Genomic DNA, 22,961 nt, shown 5'->3' with positions numbered 1-22,961 from the left:
GACTAAACTATAAGTTGGTCTAGAGCTTCTCATACTGCCAAGCGACGCAGGAAAATTGTGTGTTTGACCAAACTAAAAAGCACTTTTAACAAGAGATGCTTCTGACTCATTGACCACTAAAATGCATTAGTGTACGTCATGTAATGAAAAAATGTGAGATTCCATTAATATAAGATTGAGATGCTTGAACGAGTTTCTGAACCGAAATTAAGCCATTTGCATTCTCACCCATGTGAATTTTCTTTCTTATATACAGCAATTGGCAGTATTACATCCAAGATATCAGGTTCCTTTCATGTTTTCTCAGAGTCGAAGCAATATATTTTTTGGTGGTTTTCAGCTAGCTAGCTAAGAATTGAAGAGATGGGTGAGACTTTAGTTCAAAAAAATCTGAGAGGCAAGTAGATATATAGCATTAGGTTGCATGTGGATTCAGAGTTACTGAGAAGATCATTTGACAATACCCTAACCATGAATACTTTACAAGCTTTAGAAAAAAGGAGAGTATAGTAGTATGGTCTCTCAAGACACCATTGGGGGACAATCATAGCGCCGCCCTGCTTCTCTTTTTGCTGGGACTTGCTATAAAAGCTACCTCACCTTCTCTAGCATTCACGCAGGGCCTACTTTATTTATGAATTGTGAGAGTCCCTCTTCCATTTTTGGATGATTCACATGCTCAAAACATTATTGGATATGTAATTTTGATCTTTGAATTTATCAATCATCTTATAGCAGCTGCTTCATAGTCTTTGAAAAGCTAAGACACAGCTCCATGAGTTTTTCCAATCCAAGAAGATAAACCAATGAAACCCACAGTTCAAAACGGCAGTAGCCCACTCCACTCTTTAATGCAACCAAAATGAATTGGATTTGTGGTTGAGCAATTGGGAAGTGGGGCTCCTAAACAGTGACATGAAATATCAAGGCCAGCCATTGGACCATTTCAGCAAAATTCATGAGCTCAAGACTCCATCAGTGAGATGGACTGAGGTCCACTCAGATAATAGGACATTTGGGCTACAAAAGGTTTTTACCAAAGACAGAGACCTTGGCTTTACCAAAATGGTTGTCACAGTTTTGCTGTCAAGGAGGTGGTCCATTTGCTGTGCCCCCCCACCCCCCCATAGGTGATAGGTGTGCTTAAGCTGGTCAGTTTGTAGCTTGCACCCTCTTATTGAAAACCTTACCCACTGCAAAAAGCTTCACTCCTTTTATTAGTATGCCTCTCTACCACCTAAAATCATCACCCTTTCCAATTTCAGTCTACCCACCCACTTTTGTATATGCTGGATGCTACTCACAGGTCCTATAGTGACAATTTCCTATCTATGGCCCCAGGATTTTCTCAAATCCAGAGATGAGTCTCTGTTGAGATCTAGCAAGGACTCAAAACAATTGCAGGAAAATGTCGAAATTACCTAGGATTCATTTCTTTTGTCAGACTACATGTAAATTTACAACAAGTTATTGAGGTTTTCCGGAGCAGCAATATTGAGAACATAATGGGAAGACAAAATCATTTTTTTTTAGATTTTTAATCAAATATGGTAGAAGCTGGTAAGGGGAGAAAGAAAGGGCCAAAATGATTTCCTTGTGACTAAAGGCACTTTGGATCTTAAAATGTGTGTGAGAGGGAGAGGTCCTTGGTGTATGTTCCCAAAGGCAAAGACCCCTGTTAGGCCTAGATTATTATTAAGACTGGGGTGGTCCTCATTTCAGGATGCCAGAACAGTGAGGGTGGTAATAGCCTAGTCTAGATTAGACTAGACTTAGTAGAGTGGTCCAGTACTAAAACTGTACTGTGTGAACTGTGAAGGGAACATTTACACCCCACCCCCCCTCTCTCTCTCTCTCTCTCTCTCTCACACACACACACACACACACACGGAGTCACATCTTCTAAGCATCATATACATTATGGTCACAGAAAAGGCAAACAAGAGAAGGCAGTGAAAAGAGAGAGGAAGGCAGCTGCAAATCATTAATTAGTCTATGGATGGGTATTTCATGGGTCACTACGACATACACAAGGACAGACAGCAGCAATGAGAAGGATGGTTTGGGATCCAATCCAACCAAATCTCACTGTCTCTTTTGTTTTCTTTTCTCTTTCAAGAAGCTGGGTTAATAATTACTATAGATGGGGCTGGTGGTACTGCTTCCATTAAGAATCAAAATATAATAATAATAATAATACATGGTGAGGCTCATGAGGAAGGACTTCCGATTTCAATTTCATTTTATCATGGAAGCTCTCTCATCATGAGAAAAGCCACACCAAATCCTCACACGGACCCTATTCCATCATTGTTGGGTATGGAGATGGTTCCCCTTTTTCAAGCTGGCGCATAGTATATTCCACCCTCCATTGCTGTATAAAGCAGTCAAGTAAAAAGGCCACCATCTTTTAGAAATAACCGGGCACCATTTATGCATACAAGCTCTACTACTGCATTCAGTCCCACTAATTACATAGCATGGAACACCCATTATGATATATGACATGGCAAATTTTTCTTTGTTTGGAGTAGGACAAACAACCCCAACTCATTGTAACGGTTCCGCCCCCTCTGGTTCACGACACCCATCCTTACATGTGGAATGGTCACAAGAAATTTCCAGGTAGTGCAATTTTGGAAGGTCTATAAGATGGTTACCAATCAGATAAAACCTTTGTACTAAATTAAGTAAAACTGATAATAATAAACACAGAAAAACAGTGAGTTGAGTAAAAGGATTTGAGTTTCTGTAACAAGTTAATCAGCCTACTCCCATCATTGGGAAATTACATCAATGGCTAAGCATTTCAGAATAGAAATTAGGACATTAATGAAGGACCATCTCAATATATTACAGATAGATAATGCGCAAAGTGAATCTAACCCTACAAAGGAAATAATATGGTTAGGCTGCTAAAACATATTGACTGAATGACACAGGGTTGTAATGATTCTTGGGAGGAAAACCCAAATATTAGATCCCCAAAGAAATGAAGTAACAGTACAATAGCACAACATCTAGGGCTAACAAAACTTTGGAGTGAGGATGAGATTATTGCCTACAGGTTAACCTATTCTTGTTCCTAACTTCTTGAACTGGTGAAAGTTCTTGTTTGTGTGAGCAACATTTTGTAGAGGTTTTCAGCTGTTGGACGGTCAGTCGGGTTTCCCTCAGTGCACCGGCGGACCAAATCAACTAGGAATCCTAGTTTTTCTACTTCAGTCTCTGGTCCCTCCTCTTTGCCAGATCGAACCATTTCAGGCTCCTGTGAACCCAATGCTTCCAATTCCTCTGGCAGTTGTGGTCGTTTTCCCATCTGCTTAAAATGAAAAATTGAAATTTATACACCATCTTAAATATAACAATAGCAAGTTGAAAAAACTACAAATGAAGTGTGGAAGTAGAGTATTTGTCCATAACCCTCAGTTGCAACCTCAGAACATAGAACCCAAACTATTATGCAATGAAACACTACCGTTATAGTCAATTAGAAACTTATGAAGGGGAATATACCAGAATAAAAAATTTCCCTATTCAACCTTGCAGAATCTTGTGACTGAGTATGTCAAATCTATAATTGTTTGGTTAAGAATAAGTTTCTTCTTTAACCGATTACAGAGCATATATTCATGTATAAAAACCATTCCCAGTATCTGTCTACCATCATCATCACATTTCTTAGTTGTGGTCTGCTTTCACACAAAATCTTGGTCCACCCTGAACTAGTTGTCTTTAAATGAGAAAGGAAAAGACGGAGAGGAGAGATGGAAGAGAGAGAGGGAGAAGGGAAGGGAGAGAAGAAGAGAGAGCATACCTGAAGTTGATCATGAAACTGCGATTCTGATAACTCAAAATAAGGAACTTGCAAAGTCAATAGTTCCAAGAGGAGACACCCATATGACCAAATATCCACTTCCTGCAGCCAGATAAGAAAAGAGAACTTATGACCCAAAGTCACATCTACCAATTGATGAAAGTAGCAATGGCACTGCTATCCAAACCCATCAAAATTCAGTATTTCATAGGTAATAAGGAAAGCATTTCCCATTTGAAACTCATATGTATATATATGCATAGCAAAGACAAGATAAACATCCAAATCAGACTAACAGTTTGCAAATATTTAAACAAGAAAAAATAAAACAGCAGTGAAAAAGGAGAAAATGAGAAGAGGAGAATGAGGGAGGAATTGAGAGTGCTGTGCTCATTCAATTTTTAAATCTTTACATTCCATCACTTCTGGTCCTAGTGTTTGCATATACATTCTCTCTTACAACAAAAATCAAGGTATCAAGAAGTTAACAACCAACCAGCTATTCATATTGTCAAATTGGTTCACTATTAACCAAAAAAAAAAGCGACAAAATAAAACCAAACAAACAAAAAAACCAATGCCTGTCAGAGAATTGTGACATAGTTTGCCATAGCCAAACTCCCACTGAAATGCCCCATAAACAGGGGTCTCAAATTTTAGCCACATCCAACCCATCAAACTTTCAATTATTTTGAGTTCACATGATGAGACCTTGCAACACATTCAAGGCATCCAAACCCATTTGAAACCTGTCTGAGCACAAAAGCCCAAAACCATTATACTGGCCCAACCCCACCTAATTTTGGACAAGTTTGAGTTAGCAATCCTAGCAACAACTTCCGATCAGACCAAAGATGATTCACCATGAACAAAACCCTGATCTATTTAGTGCCACCCCTATCCAAAAAAACAGAAGATACAAACTATTCATAGAAAAACTGGCAACCCATCATTAATATTTCAATCCAATTAAAAGAACTAATTTCTAGTCAACTACACTGTTGAGGCTTTGCTTTTGAGATGCATCACTATAACAGTAAAACAGACGAATTGCAAATAAAAGGAAAAGCAACCATGAGACACCATATAAGTACAGCACAACAAAAAAAAGATAGTTGAAAGTGAGTAGGGGTGGGGGGTTTACATTGGTTCTTAACCAACCCAACAAATGAACCAAGTTGATTGACTTCTATTAAATTAGAACTGATTAGAATAGATCTAGTTATTAAACCAAACCTACCCAATTTAGCATCATTCCAGATTGGCTTTATTAGGTTTGGGCCAAAATCAGACTCGATATTTTCCAGAAAAATCAAATCAAAAAAATCTGTTTTCACACACTAAGGTCTATCTATCAAAATATTTTACATAGATATTCATGCCTAAAAAACATATTGTTATTGAGAGAAAAGTAAGAAAGAAAGAAATTAGTTAAATGTGGCTATAGAGGAAAAGAAACCAAAACAAGGGTAACTTATTACAGTATGGTTCAGTTTCAACCCATGCAAAGCCTCTTTACCCAAATGTCAAATAAATCATTTTGGTTTCTCATTTTATAAAAAAAATTGACAAAAAACCAGCTTACATAGGTTCGGTTCTTTCTCAATCGGTTTGGTGGGTTTTTTTGTCCACCCACAAAATTGGGTGGAATTTCATCATTCAACAGTAACCTGATATTTTTTTTCTATGTTATCCTTTAGGATCAGATCTGTGGATCTTCAACAATTCCATGAAAGTGAGATTGTTCCATTCTGCCAAATCAATTAGCCAGCATCCATGACGGATCAATGTAATGACTTCAAGATTCAAACATAAAATTTATCATTAAAAAAAAGGGACAAAAGCAGATTTCTTTAGCTTCTTTCTCATGTAGAATCCACCCAAGAGAGAGAAAATCAGTGGCTTTAAGGTGACAAGAAGATATCCAATGGTCACCAATCTAAACTGACATTCATAACATGTCTTTTTCTAATATTTCATTGCATATATTTTCTCATGTATGCGCTTTTCTGTAAATTTAGTTCTAAATTATTAAGCATCCTAGACATTCCATTTTGGCATTCCTCCTGCTAGTTTCAACTATGAACAACACATTGCTTGGGGTAAATAAATGCCACAAAACGTCATCCCCTATGTAAGCACTTCATTCATCCTAACCTCACCCTCTAGTCTTGTTCCACAAGCCACATCTTATTTAACATTGTTGAATTATCCACGTTGTCTATCCCTTCACACACTTTATCATATACTTTAACCAAGAATGATGATCCTGGACAAACTCAGTGCTTGATCTCATTGCAAGAATTTGTAATCATTTTCTGAGATCACTCTTATGTTATCATTAAATATTTCTAGAAAAGCTTACTCAATCCATCAATCGTATTTCTTCAATTTGTTAAGGAGACCTGTGTGATATTATTATGGGTTAGGACTTGGGAATGATAAGCTTGGGTGGTACCTTAGGATTACATTAACTTCATTCACAAGAACTTGGATTGTTCTCATCATCAGGATGCAGAGTATAATATAATCCTTCAGCCCACTAATGACACAGTGGACAAACTTGACCAGAAGAGGCACTGCTGCTTTTCTGAGATGTTTGGAACTCTGGAATAGAAGATAGGAATTGGAAATCCATTCCATCTCCTATTCATTACCGTGTTTAGATACTTAATAGAAATGGAAATAAGAATAAAAATTCATTCTCATAGAAATCAAAACTCACTCTTATTTGAATTTTGATTTCTCTCTTCCATATGGTATTGTGTTTCACCTTCATTCTCATTTACTATATTCTTTTCCATGTACCAAAAGCAACCTTAAGGAGATTTTTGTAGCTATTTTCTTCCCAAAGAGTAGCTGGGGCAGGAATTTTAAGTTGTTGCTTGTATAGGCAACCATTGTCCTGTTTTACTTTTTGAAGGACATTGTAATTTTCATCCATTTGTAATGTTCTCTTTCTTATTAATTACTAAAAAATTCCCTACTTGTAAAGTTGATCTCATTAATTATTTAAAAAGTTCCCTATTTTCTCAAGTATACCTTCAGAACCCCTATTTTCTCTAGTGTATTTTCGGAGTTTGAAAGGAAGACCCATCTGTTTGAAAAGATTTTATCGTCTTCATCCACCCTTGTCCTATCCTATGAATATCAATACAGATGAATACCCCTTTCTCATGATAATCTCTTTCTATCTTAAATACAATTTTCACCCAAAGAAAAAGTATCATCTAGCTCAAAGTAAACATAACTTCGCACATGCCAGTCAAAGAACTTGCATTCGATTTCACAAATAGAACAGGTATAAATATGGGCCAAAAGCAGCAGATTCACCAGAGAAGTATATGCTAATATATGCATCTATTGCATGCTAATTTTACACAGGTATATTTATATATATAGATACATACATACATACATACATAAATACATACATACATTTAGATAGATAGATAGTTTAAAAACTCAATGGATGAGAAATTTACCAGCCCGTATATCTCCCGTTTATGCATTGCCCGCAGCACCTCAGGTGCCATCCAACGAGGTGTTCCAACACAAACATCAGGTGGAGGTATTCCAATGTGTGCAATGCAGCAGGAATGTAAGAAAGATCGAAGAGGTACTGCTCTATCAAAATCACAAAGCTTCACGACAGGTGTTCCATCAGCTCTCTTCTTATCCAAATCAATCAAAATGTTTTCGCTTTTTATGTCACGATGAATAATATGTTTTGAATGCAGCTCTGCCAATGCAGATGCAACATCTCTAGCAATACACAATGCCAACTCCACTGGGACATGCTTCTCACCAGCTTCTGATAGCTTCTCTAAATAACTCTATTATAGGAAGGCAAAACACTCAAGCATAAATTAAAAGATACATGCGTAAATTAAGCAACTAAAACATGCCATTGATAAATTAAAGGCAAGATTACCTTCAAAGATCCCCCTTTTACATGCTCCATCAAAATTGCAGACTGCAATACACGGTGCTCCAGATTTCCATCTGATGCAGGAATCCACTTGGAAGATATCTGATGCCCATAAATCTCTACTATGCAGGAGTGTTTAAGAGCACCTAAAATTCTCACTTCCCCTAGACAACAGTACTCAAAATTCCTAACTTCATCCACGGAATCACCACATACTTCTAAAATACGCACCTGCAGTATCCAACAAGTCAAACAGGTCACAAGCTAACTGATAGCCTAAATGATGCAATAAAGTGTAATAATCAATAGGAACTACGTGCCCAATGCCTATAAAGTTGAGATATTGGCACATAATAAATTGAACAGAGAATTTAGTTGAAGGCCCAGGGGAAATAACTAAAACCCAGATAATGACACATAAGACAACTAAATGAAGACGCATTCATGTTTTTACTAAAATTGAAATATAAACATAGATTTGAACCAATTGATGCATATAAACCAAGGAGGCTTTTAAAAAGACACCATGTGATCAGCACTGGCTTTAACTGAAACACAATCACAAAATAAAAAACAAGCTCAATGTTTTCTACTTGGTCAGCATGTAAACCTGAAAAGTTTTCAAGAAACAAGAACACACCTTTGCTGCAGCCTCAACTGATCCAAATTTGCACTGGATGAGTGAACTAGAGGGTGCATTTGCAATTTCATCACATGCGGACAGAGAAGGAAAAGAACCTCCTGTAACAGGAGTGCTTTGAGTTGAAAGAGGAACATTAATCCGACTGAGAGGAATGTATCTGTAAAAAAACAAGCATGCATGTCAGATATTTCAGTAAAGAACACACAAATTATAATAGAAACAGGCATTTATATCAAATGCAAATGAGATTTCAGAAAAGAAAACTTAGATGATACAATTAGTTTAATGATGAAATAGTCAGGAAAATAGAAAGTAGAAACAATTATATAACTAGAAAACATCTTATGGTTTCATCTTATATAGATTTGAACCTAAAGCAGAACTAATTGGCAAAAACATTGTAAATCCAATGTCTTGTGTTTATTAAAAAATTAAAAGAAAAAATGGACAAAAAAACAAAAGAGGCAGCAAAAATCAGTGGCAACGCTCAAGTTACTTATCCATAAACAACTAAATAATCAAAACAGAACCAATCTTACAAATCTCAAAACAGGAATACCATATGTTGCCCAGTTTCAGGAAGAATAGGCCAACCCACAATTGCAACTGAAAAATAAATAAATGAAGAAATAAAACATGTGAAGTCCATTGCTTTAGAGGACCTCCATGCTCAGTATTTTATTTTGAGACAGTACAATATGTTATATTTTATTTAAAAAAGAAAAAGCATAATGTTAGAAGAGTGGTATGGGGAGTTTGCATGTTTAGATCAAATTCCATGCTCCATATTAATACATTACCCACATACACAAGAACACAGCTCCATATGCATCTCTGAATACACAGAATGACTAGCAATGACGGAAAATATATATATATATATATAAAGAATGACCTGCAAAAATATTCTGGGTCTGTCTCTTCTCTAATATCATGTGGACGACAAGCATCAACTATCATGCGAACCCATGAATCACCCCTCTTAGTATGAACAACGTTCCAAGCATGTGGTAAAAAATCCAAGTAGCCCCTAACAAGCTCACAAGGAACTGGAGGCTCCATTCGGTCACATAGATACTAGAACAATTGAAAATTTTGTCAGCTCATAATTGCTAAAAATTAGAAGCAGATAGCAAGCAAATCAACCCAGCTAAAAATAGAAAAATAAATCCAGTAGTAGAATCACCTTCATGAGCACTGCACGATGTCTACATACACCAAACTGCAAAGTCCCTATTGGAACTATGATGGAATTGCGTCTTGCTTTGATAGAACGAAGAGATTTCTCACAGAGATCAGCGACAACAATATCTTCTACAGTATCCAAATTCTGTTTGTTAGATGTACTAATATTGTTACGGTTTCCAGTTGAGCAGGAGCAAACAAACGGCTTTTGATAGTTTGAACCAGATACGGATTTTCGTGTCCTCTCAATAAGAGCACTCTTATCACTGCCTCCAAAATGATCTGATACAAAAAGAGCAAGCAATGACGCAATCTGCAGGTTATCATCAGTAACCTGTTTCCTTTCTTTCGTTAAACCATTTAGCTGCTTCAACTGGGACACCAACGCTTGTGCAGACAGAGTGATTGCATCTAACTCTTCATCCCTTTCCCTGAGGAAAAGAATTAAACATATCAGTTAAATTATAAAATAAAAAAATTATAATATGCCTATGGCTTACCAGATAGCAGAAAAATCAAAACTAATATCAAATTCAACATTAAAGTGCACCAAGAACAAGGAACAACCTGTCCAAAAGAATGACTTCACGTGAATCAAAATGAAAATTTTGCTCATAAACCGTCAATGGCATGAAGGGCCGATCACGCCCTGCATCATAAAAGCCATCTGGTAGGCGGTCCTCAATGTTACAGTATGAAATTTTACTATATTTACAAGACAAATTTGAGTGTTCATTAACTGGTCTCCGAGCCTTGCATGGTTTGGGGTTATCAAGATCCCTATCAGAATGCCTTTTCGACTTTGGTGTACTTTTAGATACCTCTGAAGATGAGCCTTCATTTTTCTCACTGGCTACTTTTGATAGAGAGGTTAATGATGCATCATCATCATTACATTCACTTTTACTCCCCTGATTTATTGCAATGGTATCAAGGACAGCACATGACCCTTTTCTTGGACCGCTTTCAGCATCCTCAACACTGTTAAGCAAATTCTCACTCTCAGCTTCTTCAGAAAGTAACTGTTTATCATCATTATCTAGAACCACAATGTCTGGTGCATGTTCTGCAAGAGATTCAGGGTGAAGAACAGCTAGTTTTCCATGTTCACGTTTTTCCGCTGCCTTGATGGTCAACACCTCAGCATGGTCTTCACTTTTCCACTTCCTACTATTGTTTAAACGCTCTTGACGTGCTCTCTGTTGCAAATAATATCTTCGCTTCCACCCCTTCTGAGACATCCTTGCCACAAAACATCGACTGTTCGATGATGGCCCAGTTAAAGTACTTGATGAGGTATTAGGAGAGCCTGAGTCAATTCAAAACAATATACACTTGGTATCATAAGCATGCTAGAGAATCATATGCAAAAGCAAAAAAGAACGATGTCAATATTAACAAATATACATCTGCATGTGTGTGTGCACTGGGAAGATGTGAGACCAGGTCTCACCATTACAGCAGATGCTTTCATCAATCTCTTGATTGGTAGTTTCCAATACATCCATTTCAACTGAAGAGCTGATGAATTCATCATTGCATGCATCTTTGCCATTTCCTTCCAAATTGCAGCATATCCATGAGGGTATTTGACAACAACTGAGAAGCTTATTGTACTTGAACAATGATAAAGAATTAAGGGCACAAAATAAACATGTCAGGTTTGGAGATTTGGACATGGAAATGCAAAGTAAAATTTAAGTAAAAAGCCATGAACAACCAACTGCTAATAAAATTTTCCCACTGCAAATTTAAGAATAAAAAATTAAAAATAAAAACAATTAAAAAAGGCCACCAGAAAAAAAATTAAAAGAATATAATTCAGAATGTATATTAAAAGATAGCCTGCAAACCATCAGAATTTTTATTTTTTGGGAAAGTACAAACAGTCCCCTGAAAAGAGGATCCATGCTGTCAGTAAGTGGGAAGGCAGAAAAGAGGTATAATGGAATAGAGATCTGAACAAGGAAGGAACTGAAATTTGCTAAATCGAACAATAGGAGGAGAATAATGCAGGATGCTAGAGAGATGACAAGGGAGTGACATCACATCATTTTTCTTAGTTTATGATTAATAGATAAATACCTGAAGATTTAAGTTCTGAAGGTTATGCATTGAGACAAGCTCAAGAGATCCCAACGACGTCAACCTGTTATTTGATAGGTCCAAATTCTCCAACCTTTGCAGAGAAGACAAGCCGGATGGTAGTTCCACCAATTTATTATTAGCAACTTTCAATGATATCAAGGCGCTTAAATAACTAATCTCGGTGGGCAGGCTCTTCATCTTGTTGAACGAAAGGTCCAAATCCTCCAAATTATTAAGGCAACCAATTTCTGGGGGAAGGTATCTACAGAAGAAAATAAATGCAATAATTGCCAGAAGGCCCTCCAATGATTTGAGAACATAATTCAGCAAGCTTTAGAGAATATTATTTACAAATAACATTAACAGTTTTTCCTTTTTTTTTTTTTTTTTTGGGTCTTCCAAAAAGCATATTCTATTCTGCATTCATCAAGTGTCCTTTAAATATATTATTTGTGAGCATGAATTTACAGAAAAATTTAATGCAAGTGCCTTGACAAATTTAAATATTCAAAAGTTGTGGTACTAGGACTTTTCAACTTCACCTTACATATCTGTGTCAATACAACATGAAAAGGGTACCTATTTTGCTTTGGATCTCAACCTATTTTAAAAAAAAAGGGGGGGGGGGGGGGGGGGATAAAAAGAAGATAATAGAGTCTTTTTTTAATCAAGGATTTGTTAGTTTTGGCCTCTAATTGACTTTGAATTGATTTTTTTTTTCTTTATTATGTCATGTTCAAATACCATTCAAGAGCAATTTTCATTCAAGTCCCCATAAGCTAAATTTGAGACATGAAGGATTAGATACCTAGACATACACCTGCACCGAACAGTCACAAACATAGTTTTTTTTTTTTTGTCTTTTTTTTTTTTTTGGGGGGGGGGGGGGGGCGTGTTGATAAGCAAATGAGACAAATATTATAATAATAGAAGCACCAGAAAGTAAGCATGTGACATAGCTTAAAAATAAGCATTTTGCAGTTTATAAGCAGTTATTAACCTACATGGAGTACTGTATGGGTGTTGAGTGTGAGTGCAATATAAGTGGCAAATTTGTTGACTCACCAAATTTAGTATACCACAACATGACATAGGCATTTTTTTTTTTTTTTTTGATAACCCACGACATGACATATGCATTGATACTTATTAAAAAAAAAAAGGACATGGCATATGCATTCAACTATCAAAGGTAAAATTAAGGTGCTCCTGAAGCCTGCTCAGGTGGCAAAAAGATTGAGTGAGGATGAGAAGATTTCCACAATGGCCAACCTCACTCCTCAACACCCCCAACCTCCAAAAAGGGGCCGGGGGGGGGGGGAGGGGAACATATATTTTGAAGTATGTGTGTGTACATATATATTAAAAAGAAATTTTGAAAAATAAAGGATTGTTTAACAGCCATTTATATGATAAGAGTTTAATATAAAAAATACTAATGTGTAATGATAATGACAAATAATACCAATGATGGGGTTCCGAGGCAATTTTCACAAAAATAATTCACTTACTAAAAATGTAATAAACACCTATGCGCGTATCTCTTATGTTATAGAAGAAACCTATCTGCCAGAATCTATAAAAACCTAGATACAACACCAGCAACCATATGGAACTTGTTCTATTTCCAGCAAACCTTATGGTTATCTGACAACTTAAAAATTGCAAAAAAACATATGAATTCTTTCTCCATTTTCCTCCTTTTGTCTTTATTTTCCCTAATTTCATGTTCATACAGCTTCAATGACTGCCCTACTTTCTTAAAAATTCAAGGAGTGAGGGTATTGAGCCCGCTTTAGCAAAACTAGACGATGATCTTCAAAGCAACAAAAGTGCAAAATAATGTGGCAGAAATGTATGTAATTGATGATTTCTCTAGCTCACACCACCCTTTTTTTTTTTTGATAGGATAGCTCACACCACCCTTGAAACAGGATCTCAGGTTGTTACATTGGGAGCTCTCAGAAACTGTTGTTTCCAGGCCGGTCTCCTCTTCTATGTGACCACTACATCTACCTAACCTTGTAGCTGTGACCATAAACATATCTTACTCCCACACCCCACCATGTTTTGTCAGAGCAAATACTTAGAGGGTTTGTGCAAAGTCCAGCTCCACAGCTCAACATAGCCTTTATCCCATCTGCTTCCTAGGCTAAATGAGCCCCTTTTTTCTGCTCCAGCTCAACCTAGTTCAATACATCGGTTACATCCTTTAGCAATCATACTGCTTTCTACTGCTTCTACCCATGTTTTATTTTGATAGGAGGCTTAGGTTTTGTGATTTTCAGCTCCTATTGGCACCCCCCCACCTATGTTTTCATTAACTGCCTAAAATAAATAACTACCATGGTAAATCTTCCTAGCATAAAACCAAATTAATTTTCTGATACCATTATTTCATCTCTAAATCCTTGTCCATCTACTCTTCACCAAATGTCATCATATAACTCGTAAGCATAACGACACCATAGTTTCTTTTTTGATGGACAACAGAATCATGGATTAAGAAGCACCAAAAAGAGGGGGTGCACCCTACATATACAGGTAGTATACACAGAACAGCCCAAAGAAAGCAACAAACAAAGACAAAGTTAGCCTACAAAAACAGGGTATAGCTAACCACAATATAGAGCAACTAAGAAAATAAAAATAGAGGAGTGCTCCAACTCCAAAGAATCCTAGGACCACTTTGAAAGCAATCAAATGAAAAAATCATTTAATCTTTGATATGAAAGCTCTTCATCTTCAAAAGTCCTTCGGTTGCACTCTTTCTAAATATGCCAAAATAAGCAAATCAAAGCCAAGCGCCAAATGCTCTTTTCTTCTTATCTAGCCTCTTAACTTTCCATTCTAGGAGGAGATTCCTCACCAAGGTCGGAAACACCCAAACCAAGCCAAAGATTGCTAATAAAAAACATTCATAGCTCTCTTCTCTTAACATAATGAATCAAAATGCAATCAACTAATTCTTCACTATCTTTACAACAGTTGCATCTGTTGGTCATTTGTCACCCCCTCTTCATTAAAGTATCTACAGTTAAGACCTTCCTCCAAACAGTTTCTCAAGTAAAAAAACAAGTTCTAAGATAGTACAGGATCCCTAGATCTCTTTGCCTAGAAATACTAAATTATTCTCAACCCTTAGGGAATTGTAATATGACTTAACACTAAAATGTCCCCTCCTATCATCTTTCCAAATTAAAATGTCCTCTCCTTGCACTTTTAACTGGTGAATAAGCTCTAAGAAATAAATCATCTCCTCTATATCCTAATCTTGGAAGAATCTTCTAAATTAAACATCCCAATGTCCATCTCCGCCCCCTTCTTTGCCCCACAAATCTACAACTGTAGCATTTTTGTGGGATGCTATCTTGAAAAGTGTAAGGTAAACGACTTTCAACTTACACTCCCCTGCCCAATTGCCCTACCAGAATCTTGTACATCAACTATTTCCTATTTGGATAGAAATTCTGACACTAAACTCGTCCCACCCTTTTCTAATATCTTTCCAAAGGCTCATCCCAAAGGAATCCCTCACCCCTCTAGTAGTCCAACCCCCTTCATCTCTTCGAATTTTCCAAAAATGACATTCCTCTGCAATCTCTCTCACTCAAAAGAAAATCTCCATAACCATTTGCCTAGCAAGGCTTGATTAAGACCCTCCAACCTTCTTAATCCCAAACCTCCATGCTTCTTATCCTTACACACATACGGTCAATTTACCAAGTGAATCTTTCTCCTTCCTCCCGTATCTCCCCACAAAAAGTCCCTTTGAAATCTCTCTAATCTGAACCTTATTTTTCTAAACATTGCAAAGAGGGACATAAAATATATAGGAAGGTTTGATAGAGTGTTCTTGATAAGGACAAGTCTTCCTCCTTTGAAAAGGTATTGTTTTTTTCTAAGCAACCAAATTCCTCTTAAATCTCTCCTCGATTGAATCCCACACAACACACTACTTGTGATGACCCCCAAGAGGTAAGCCTAGATAAAAAGTAGGAAGTTTCCCTACTTTGCACCCAAAAAGAGAAGTCGCTCTATTTACATCCTCTATTTTGCCCATTGGAATAATTTCAGTTTTTTGTAAACTTAGTTTGAAACCTAACACCAATAGGTTTGATAGTGTTCTTGATAAGGACAAGTCTTCCTCCTTTGAACAGGTACTATTTTTTCTAAGCAGCCAAATTCCTCTTAAATCTCTCCTCAATTGAATCTTTCACACCACACTACTTGTGAGGGGCCCTAAGGGGTGAGCGTAGATAAGAAGTAGGAAGTTTCCCTACTTTGCACCCAAAAAGAGAAGTCGCTCTAATTTATTTTCAAACCTGACATCAATTCAAAGCAAGTGACAATTCACTTCTAATATTTCAGCCAATTTGCATTATACTCGCAAAAAAGAAGGGTATCATCTACAAACAATAGGTGTGAGACTTGGGTCTCTTCTTCCCCTCTACCCTCAATCTTCTTCCCCTTTTATTTATATAGGGGAATCATAGTGTTCTCATTCATTAGCATCTTCCATGTACATAGGATCTCGTTACACTTACCTATCAAAAAAAAAAAAAAAAAAAAGGATCTCATTAAACAAATTAACCATACCACACTGTTATCATCCATTCATTTTCCTGCTTTTATTTCTTCAAAAATTTAATCCACCTTCATTATCCCAAGTCTTCAAAAAACTTGTAATTTCTAACCCTAGTATAGTTATTAGTTTCTAGGAATCTCCTTTGTACTGTTTTCACCGCTTCTAGGCATTTCTAATGCAAGCTCTTATTTACCTATCAAAAACAAAATTAGTTTCTAGGAATCTCCTAACTTAGCCACTGCTAAAATAACTTCCTCACTTTCCCTAATTTTGTTCCTCTCTTACTAAAATTCTTTGACCTTCACTTTTAACATGGTTTACGGCTTTTAATAAATTTTATATTTTTTTAATTTGCCCCAACCAGTTCGTTTAATTATAACAGGACTTCTACATATTCTTTCCAAACCCAAATGCACCAAAAAAAACATAGAAAATTACAAATTAGACAGTAAACTAATGAACTTATACAATTTTTTTTTCAACAATTTGTAGAACTTACATTACCAACATCCATGATACAAAACAGAGATTGCTAATGTGGATTCATAGCCTCAGCCAACAAGAACCACAATCCAACTTGAGAACTGATCAAATGAAGGAATCAGGATACAAGGGACCATACAAAGCCACTTAAACATGTCCCAGAATATAAAATTTTCGCTAATCTCTTTCCCTCTCAGAAACTCATCATCACCAACCATAGTTCACTTAATATGATTTAGGTCTTTTAATATTTCATCCTAGAAAGGATGCATTAATTATAATGCAACGTAATATATGTTTTGCCAAAAAATACACCAAAAACCATGGAAAATTATAGCTTAGAAGTTAGAACGAACTAAGTGAACCTTTTTCCCTACAATTTGTGGAACTTAAATTTCCAGCTTTTCCCAATTGCTCAAGATACCAAAAAGAACATTACTAATGTGAATTCACAGTTTCACTAAATAAGGACTAGGACTCATCCTGAGATTTGATTAAAGTAATTAGGAAACCGTAGACCTTGCAAAGCCACATGACCTAAACCAAAGTTCCATATTTGAGTTAAGCAAGTACATAGTACGAGAAGGAAGTTTCCATCAAGCTAATCAATAAGATTGGTTGACAATGCAGCAACTCCATTCTTCCACCCATATTATGACCCGAACAAACAACTCTATACAGTGCTGAGCAATCCAAACAGCTCAAGCTTGGCTAGGTTTAAACTTGCTAATTATAATTCAATTTGTTGGTGGCTTGATCGGATTCAAACCCCATAAACACAATTACACAACGTCAACAAGCCTTCCAAATCCAGACTTGTGAATTTTAAATGAGCCCCAATTCGCTATCAAAAACTGCTTTAAAAATGAATAACACAAATAATTGCTAAAACTAAACATACATACTCACCTTATGGAGAAGTGACACACAGAGAGCTTAGTCAAACACTTAAGCCCCGCAATCTCGCTCAACAATGGAAAAGCCGAAGGTCGCGGCGGCACCTTACAGAGCTCCAGCTCCTTCAAACCTCTCAGCTTATGCAAAGGCAATCCATTTAACCCTGGCGATGATAACTTGACCTGCAAGCATTCCAATCCCACCAAATTCCTAAACTCAGGCGGAAACAAGTTAATCTCATTTGCGAAGAACTTCAACATCTTCAACCTCCCCAACTCGCCCAACCGCTGTGGAATCAAATTGAATACATTTTTGTATAAATACAACCCTTCAACAGTGCTCTCACAATTTTCCAACACCGAAAACTCCAAATTCCTCCCAGAAACATCAAGAATCGACTGATCATCGGCATTGTTTTCGCCGGTCGACGCCGCGTCCAATGGCTTTGACTGGTCGTCGTTTACGGGTTCGGCCACGGAGACGACCTCACCGGAATCGGGAAGCTGCATTTGGGTAATAAAATGAGAAAAGAAACTTTGGGGATAACCAACGGATAAGGAATCAAATTTTTGGAGCTGCGTAGGAATTGGAGGTTTGAGTGTATTTGGAGAGGTTTTGGATCAAGGCGGGGCCAAGCAGAGAATAGCAGGGAAATGAAAAGAAAACCCAAGGGGAAGAAGCAAAAGCAAACAGAGAGGCAAACAAGGAAAGATGAAGAGGAGCGGAAGGAGAAGAACACCGCTCCTTCCGAAAGTGAGAGAAACCCTAAAATCTAGTAGTGGGCGTCGCAGGCAAAGTTATTTACGTAATCATTGTGGACTGAAGGTGAGGAAAGACCGAATATACCCTTATTTGAATGTACGTTCTAATTCTGAATAAAGTCATCAACACTTAAACAGTGAGTGGCTGAGCTGTCAAATATTCAAATCAGGCCATCCATGAATATTTTCAGCCACCGTGTGATTCATCGACCGCTCCACACTCCACGCGACATTTTGGCCTTTTCTCTAATCAAATTCGGGGCGTCTAGTCTTAATTAATCTACCCGGAATCATCATAAAGGGTAAATTACCTCTTTATCCTTTCCTTTTGAGGATCTTAAAACAAGAGTCCACGGAAGTGTTTTCAATAATAATTTTTTAAAAATTATTCTTTAATACTTTGAAGAATAAAAATTAATTTGAAAACTACTAATATTTTTAAATTTATTTTATATATTTTAAAAATAATTCTTATGTATAATGTTTTATTTTAAATTACTTTTTATGATTGTATGATTGTTTTTAAAAGTATTTTCTAAAATTCCCTTCTTTTTATTTTTAAAAATAAAAATTATTTTCATTACCCAACACTTATAGGCACTTCTTTCGTAAATCTAATTTTATAATATATTATAATTTTTATTTTTAAATTTATAAGTTTGATATTTTGTTGTCGGATTGTAAAGTTTGAATCAATTTTATTGTGTTTCTCTCAATATATTACGAGTTACCCAATCAACTCACAAAGTGTGAAAAAAAATTATGTATTGATGGACGAGTTTACTTATATTATATATTAAACCTTTATGTTTAAGGTTTTGCTTTTTAAATAATACAACCATAAATGAGATATCTTTTTTTTTAAGTTTCACTATTGTAACTCTTCTCTTTCATTATGATTAATAGATTATCAAGTGTTGATATACTTCGTGGACGTATGGATCATATTGATCGTCATTAAAAATTTTGTATTTTTCTTTATTTTCTACTCATGTGTGCTATTTGGTTCACAGTCACATATTTCATAAAATTCATTAAAAATTAAAATATTTATTATCGTGTTATGCACGTAAATTTCATAGATTTTTAAGTAGAATTTGCAAAATTTAATATAATTCATCGACATGACTCAAAATCAATATGCTTCTTATGGGTTTAAGTTAAGTATAATTGTGTTTGAGTCAAATTTATATCGAACATCATAACCCGTTTAATAAATAAATAGTTTTAGGTCAACATATATAACATAAAATTGATCAAAATTCACTCATTTGATAAATTATACTTATTAATCTAATTATAATTTTAAACTATTTAACTCGTATATGAGTCATTTTAAATTTATTTTTTTAAAAATGAATGAATTAAATAATAATTATATTTAATCGAAACATTAATCAAATAAATTTATACAAGATCCAACCCAACATGATTATTATTCTAAAATATCATATCTCAATATATACATATAAGGATATTAGTTTCAAGATAATAGATATGGTATCCAATGTAATATGTTATATCTTGTTTATATTTGATTGGTAAAAGAAAAAAGAAAAACATATTATTTTTCAATTTTTGATATTTATTGTAAAATAAAAATCAAATTTCATCACAATATTTAGGATAAAAAGGTAAGAATTTCCCATATGTTTAATATTATTTTGAAATTGTTCTATAATTTATAATTTAATAAAGAAATAATAATTTAAACAATGTTATTAAATATACAAAACAATTTTTATACATATTAAATAATACATATATTAGTATTATTTTAGTTTATCCATATTTTTTTAGTTCTTTTTTTAGCTACAAATTTTATTTTTTTACTCAAATTTTTTTCTTTTAAGAAATAAATTGATATAGAAAAATTATTTTTTAAAAATGAAGAAATGTACAAGTAACACAAATTTATAATTTATGGGAAATGCATATCTTATATATAACTTCGAATCATTATATCTCATGCATAAGATATATAAAAAAAATGTGGGATGATATACCTTAGTACATGTTTGGTAAGTCATTTATTTTATCTAATATTTAGTTGAAGATGATATAACTTGTGTTATTTCAGAACCAAACATGAAATAAAATGTATTATTACATTTTTTTATTTTATCTTATGTTATTTCTAACTAGACAAATATGGTCTTAGGTTATATTTGGTTGGCAGGATATAATATATATATATATAAATTATATCCCGCCAAATTTGTCAGTGTTGAATATTTATTTAAAATATAAATTCTATTACATTACAATATTTGTGATTAAAAAGTATTAAATTTATCATATGTTTAGTGTTATTTGAATATCATCATAATCTTTATTTCTTTATTGATAATACTCGTGTTTATATATTTAAAATTTATAAATTTAAAAAAAAAAAATCATATTACGTTGTTGAATATATAAAACAATTTTTATATATTAAATAATACATTCAATAATATCATTTTATTTTATTTGTATTTTTTAGATTTTTAACTATAATTTGTTTTTTAATAAAAAAATTATTTTATGAAATGAGTAATATAGAAAATTGAAAAAAATGAAATATATATATATGTGTGTATATGGGCACATATATTCTATATCATTATATCATAATATAAAAAATAGAATTGAGATAAATATGTCATACTCTAATACTTATTTTATCTTATATTTGATTGAAGATAAAATATCATCTTATTTTCATCATTAATTAAATGAAATATATAATATATTATATTATCTCTTATTCTATATCATGTTATATTTAATCAACCAAATATGATCATAAGGAATTCACTTTGACAAAAATTGCTCCCAATACTTTGAAGATTTCTCTCCTTATATAACTTTTAGAACATACGTTAATTATAATGGGCTTCAGAAGACTTAAAATGGCAACTTCTAAGTTGCATTCAAGATCCTTATTATTCACATAGGTAATGACTAGAAACTATTGCAAGCACACATGAATTTTGATGGTTTTCATGAGTAAGGATTAAAAAATTGAGAAACTTTAATCAAATGATCGAATATATGCCCTATCTTAAATCGAAAGACGATATATATTTTCAGCGGCACAAATCAACCAAAAAAGTCATAAATAAATCTATCATGATATTTTCATAAGGGCATATTAGTTGTTGATTTTGGTACATAATTAGGGATATTGTTGATATTTTGGCAATTATATCACAATATTGTCAGAAAAATCAATGCTCAAGAATCCAAGCAACTTGGTTCATTGTGGGTAAAAATTATAGCTTAGCACCATGCTAAGATTTATTTTACACTTATATTTGTAACCTTAAACATATATTAGGATTATGATTGTAAATTTGGGTCAGTCGCTCAAGCCCAAGCCCGAATAGTTGGGCTTCAAGTCAGCTCATGTAGTTTTTCTGGGTTGGAGAGATGATTTTGGGTGAGGTTGGGCCGATGATTACTAAAAACTAAAAGTTTTGTTTAAAATCCTCTTGAATTTGGAACAAGATTTTGAACAAAGGTTGTGCGATTTTGAATGACACCATTACAATATGAACAAAACTTCTTAACTTCAAACAAAGCTTCTCCAAGCCATTCTACTTTTGATTTTTGGGTTTTTCAAGCATTATTGTAGTTCAAAATGAGCTAACTAGTTTGGGATTCATGTTTTTTTATATATTTGTTTAAACAATAATGTTTATTTTCAGATCTTATTGGCTAACAAGCCTATGTCATGTGTCTTATAATTGAGATTTTGAACAAAGCTTGTGCAATTTGGAATTGAAAAACAACTTCTTAACTTCAAACAAAGCATCTCCGAGCCATTTCACTTTGACTTTTGGACTTTTCAAGCATCAACATAGTTCAAAATAAACCAACTAGTTTGAGATTTGTGTTTTTTATATATTTTTTTAAACAATATTGTTTATTTTTAGGTCTTTTTGCCTAATAAGCCTATGCCATGTGTGTTATAATTGATTTTACTATACAAGTTTATTTAGTTTTAGGGTGTAAGATGTTAGAGGCAAATGTAGGGAGAGATTGAACCTTTGAAAACCAAAAGATGAGTGATTTTGAATTGAGTTTTGACTGTCTCATTTGAAAATCAATTGGTATTAGTGAAGATAGGCTAGGCCTTTTATGATATTCATCTAGGTGACCCATCCCCGAGCTTTAGAGTGACATTGTCGTACTCTAACAATTCTTTTTCCAACATGGATCGAGTCCATGATCATCGGGTGCGATATAAATTCTTGAATTGAACTTTGACCATCTTATTTGAAAATCAATTGGCGTGTAGTGAGGGTAAGTTAAATCTTTTATGATATTCAATCATTATCGTTTTGGGTGTTCCATCATTGTCCTTAATAAAGTATTGTTACACTCCAATACTTTTTATTTAAATTTTATTCTTAGATAAACACTGATGTTTAATTATGTAGGTACTCATATGCAATGGACTCTCGACCTTAAATAAAATTACCAAATTACATCTATTTCAAAGAAGAGCACTCTTATTATGGAAATCAACATGTTTGAAAGGAAAATATTAGGGCTTGTTTAGGAATGTTTCAAAAATTCTT

The 22,961-nt window shown here is 34.5% G+C and overlaps 1 protein-coding gene across 1 annotated transcript; it reads right to left on the bottom strand.

Moving 5' to 3' along the window:
* Window positions 1-2,706: 2,706 nt before the first annotated feature.
* Window positions 2,707-18,402, bottom strand: LOC117914169. Its single transcript, XM_034829394.1, has 11 exons — window positions 17,645-18,402; window positions 11,662-11,926; window positions 11,030-11,192; window positions 10,144-10,885; window positions 9,578-10,007; window positions 9,287-9,468; window positions 8,389-8,548; window positions 7,752-7,979; window positions 7,303-7,653; window positions 3,818-3,919; window positions 2,707-3,319 (listed from the first exon to the last, which is right to left on the bottom strand). The coding sequence occupies exons 1-11, from the start codon at window positions 18,139-18,141 to the stop codon at window positions 3,086-3,088; spliced, it is 3,354 nt and encodes a 1,117-aa protein (XP_034685285.1). The 5' UTR covers window positions 18,142-18,402; the 3' UTR covers window positions 2,707-3,085.
* Window positions 18,403-22,961: the final 4,559 nt, after the last annotated feature.

Source organism: Vitis riparia, chromosome 5 (assembly GCF_004353265.1).
Source record: "Vitis riparia cultivar Riparia Gloire de Montpellier isolate 1030 chromosome 5, EGFV_Vit.rip_1.0, whole genome shotgun sequence".
Classification (NCBI taxonomy): Eukaryota; Viridiplantae; Streptophyta; class Magnoliopsida; order Vitales; family Vitaceae; genus Vitis; species Vitis riparia.
This window is presented reverse-complemented; position numbering and strand designations above follow the sequence as displayed.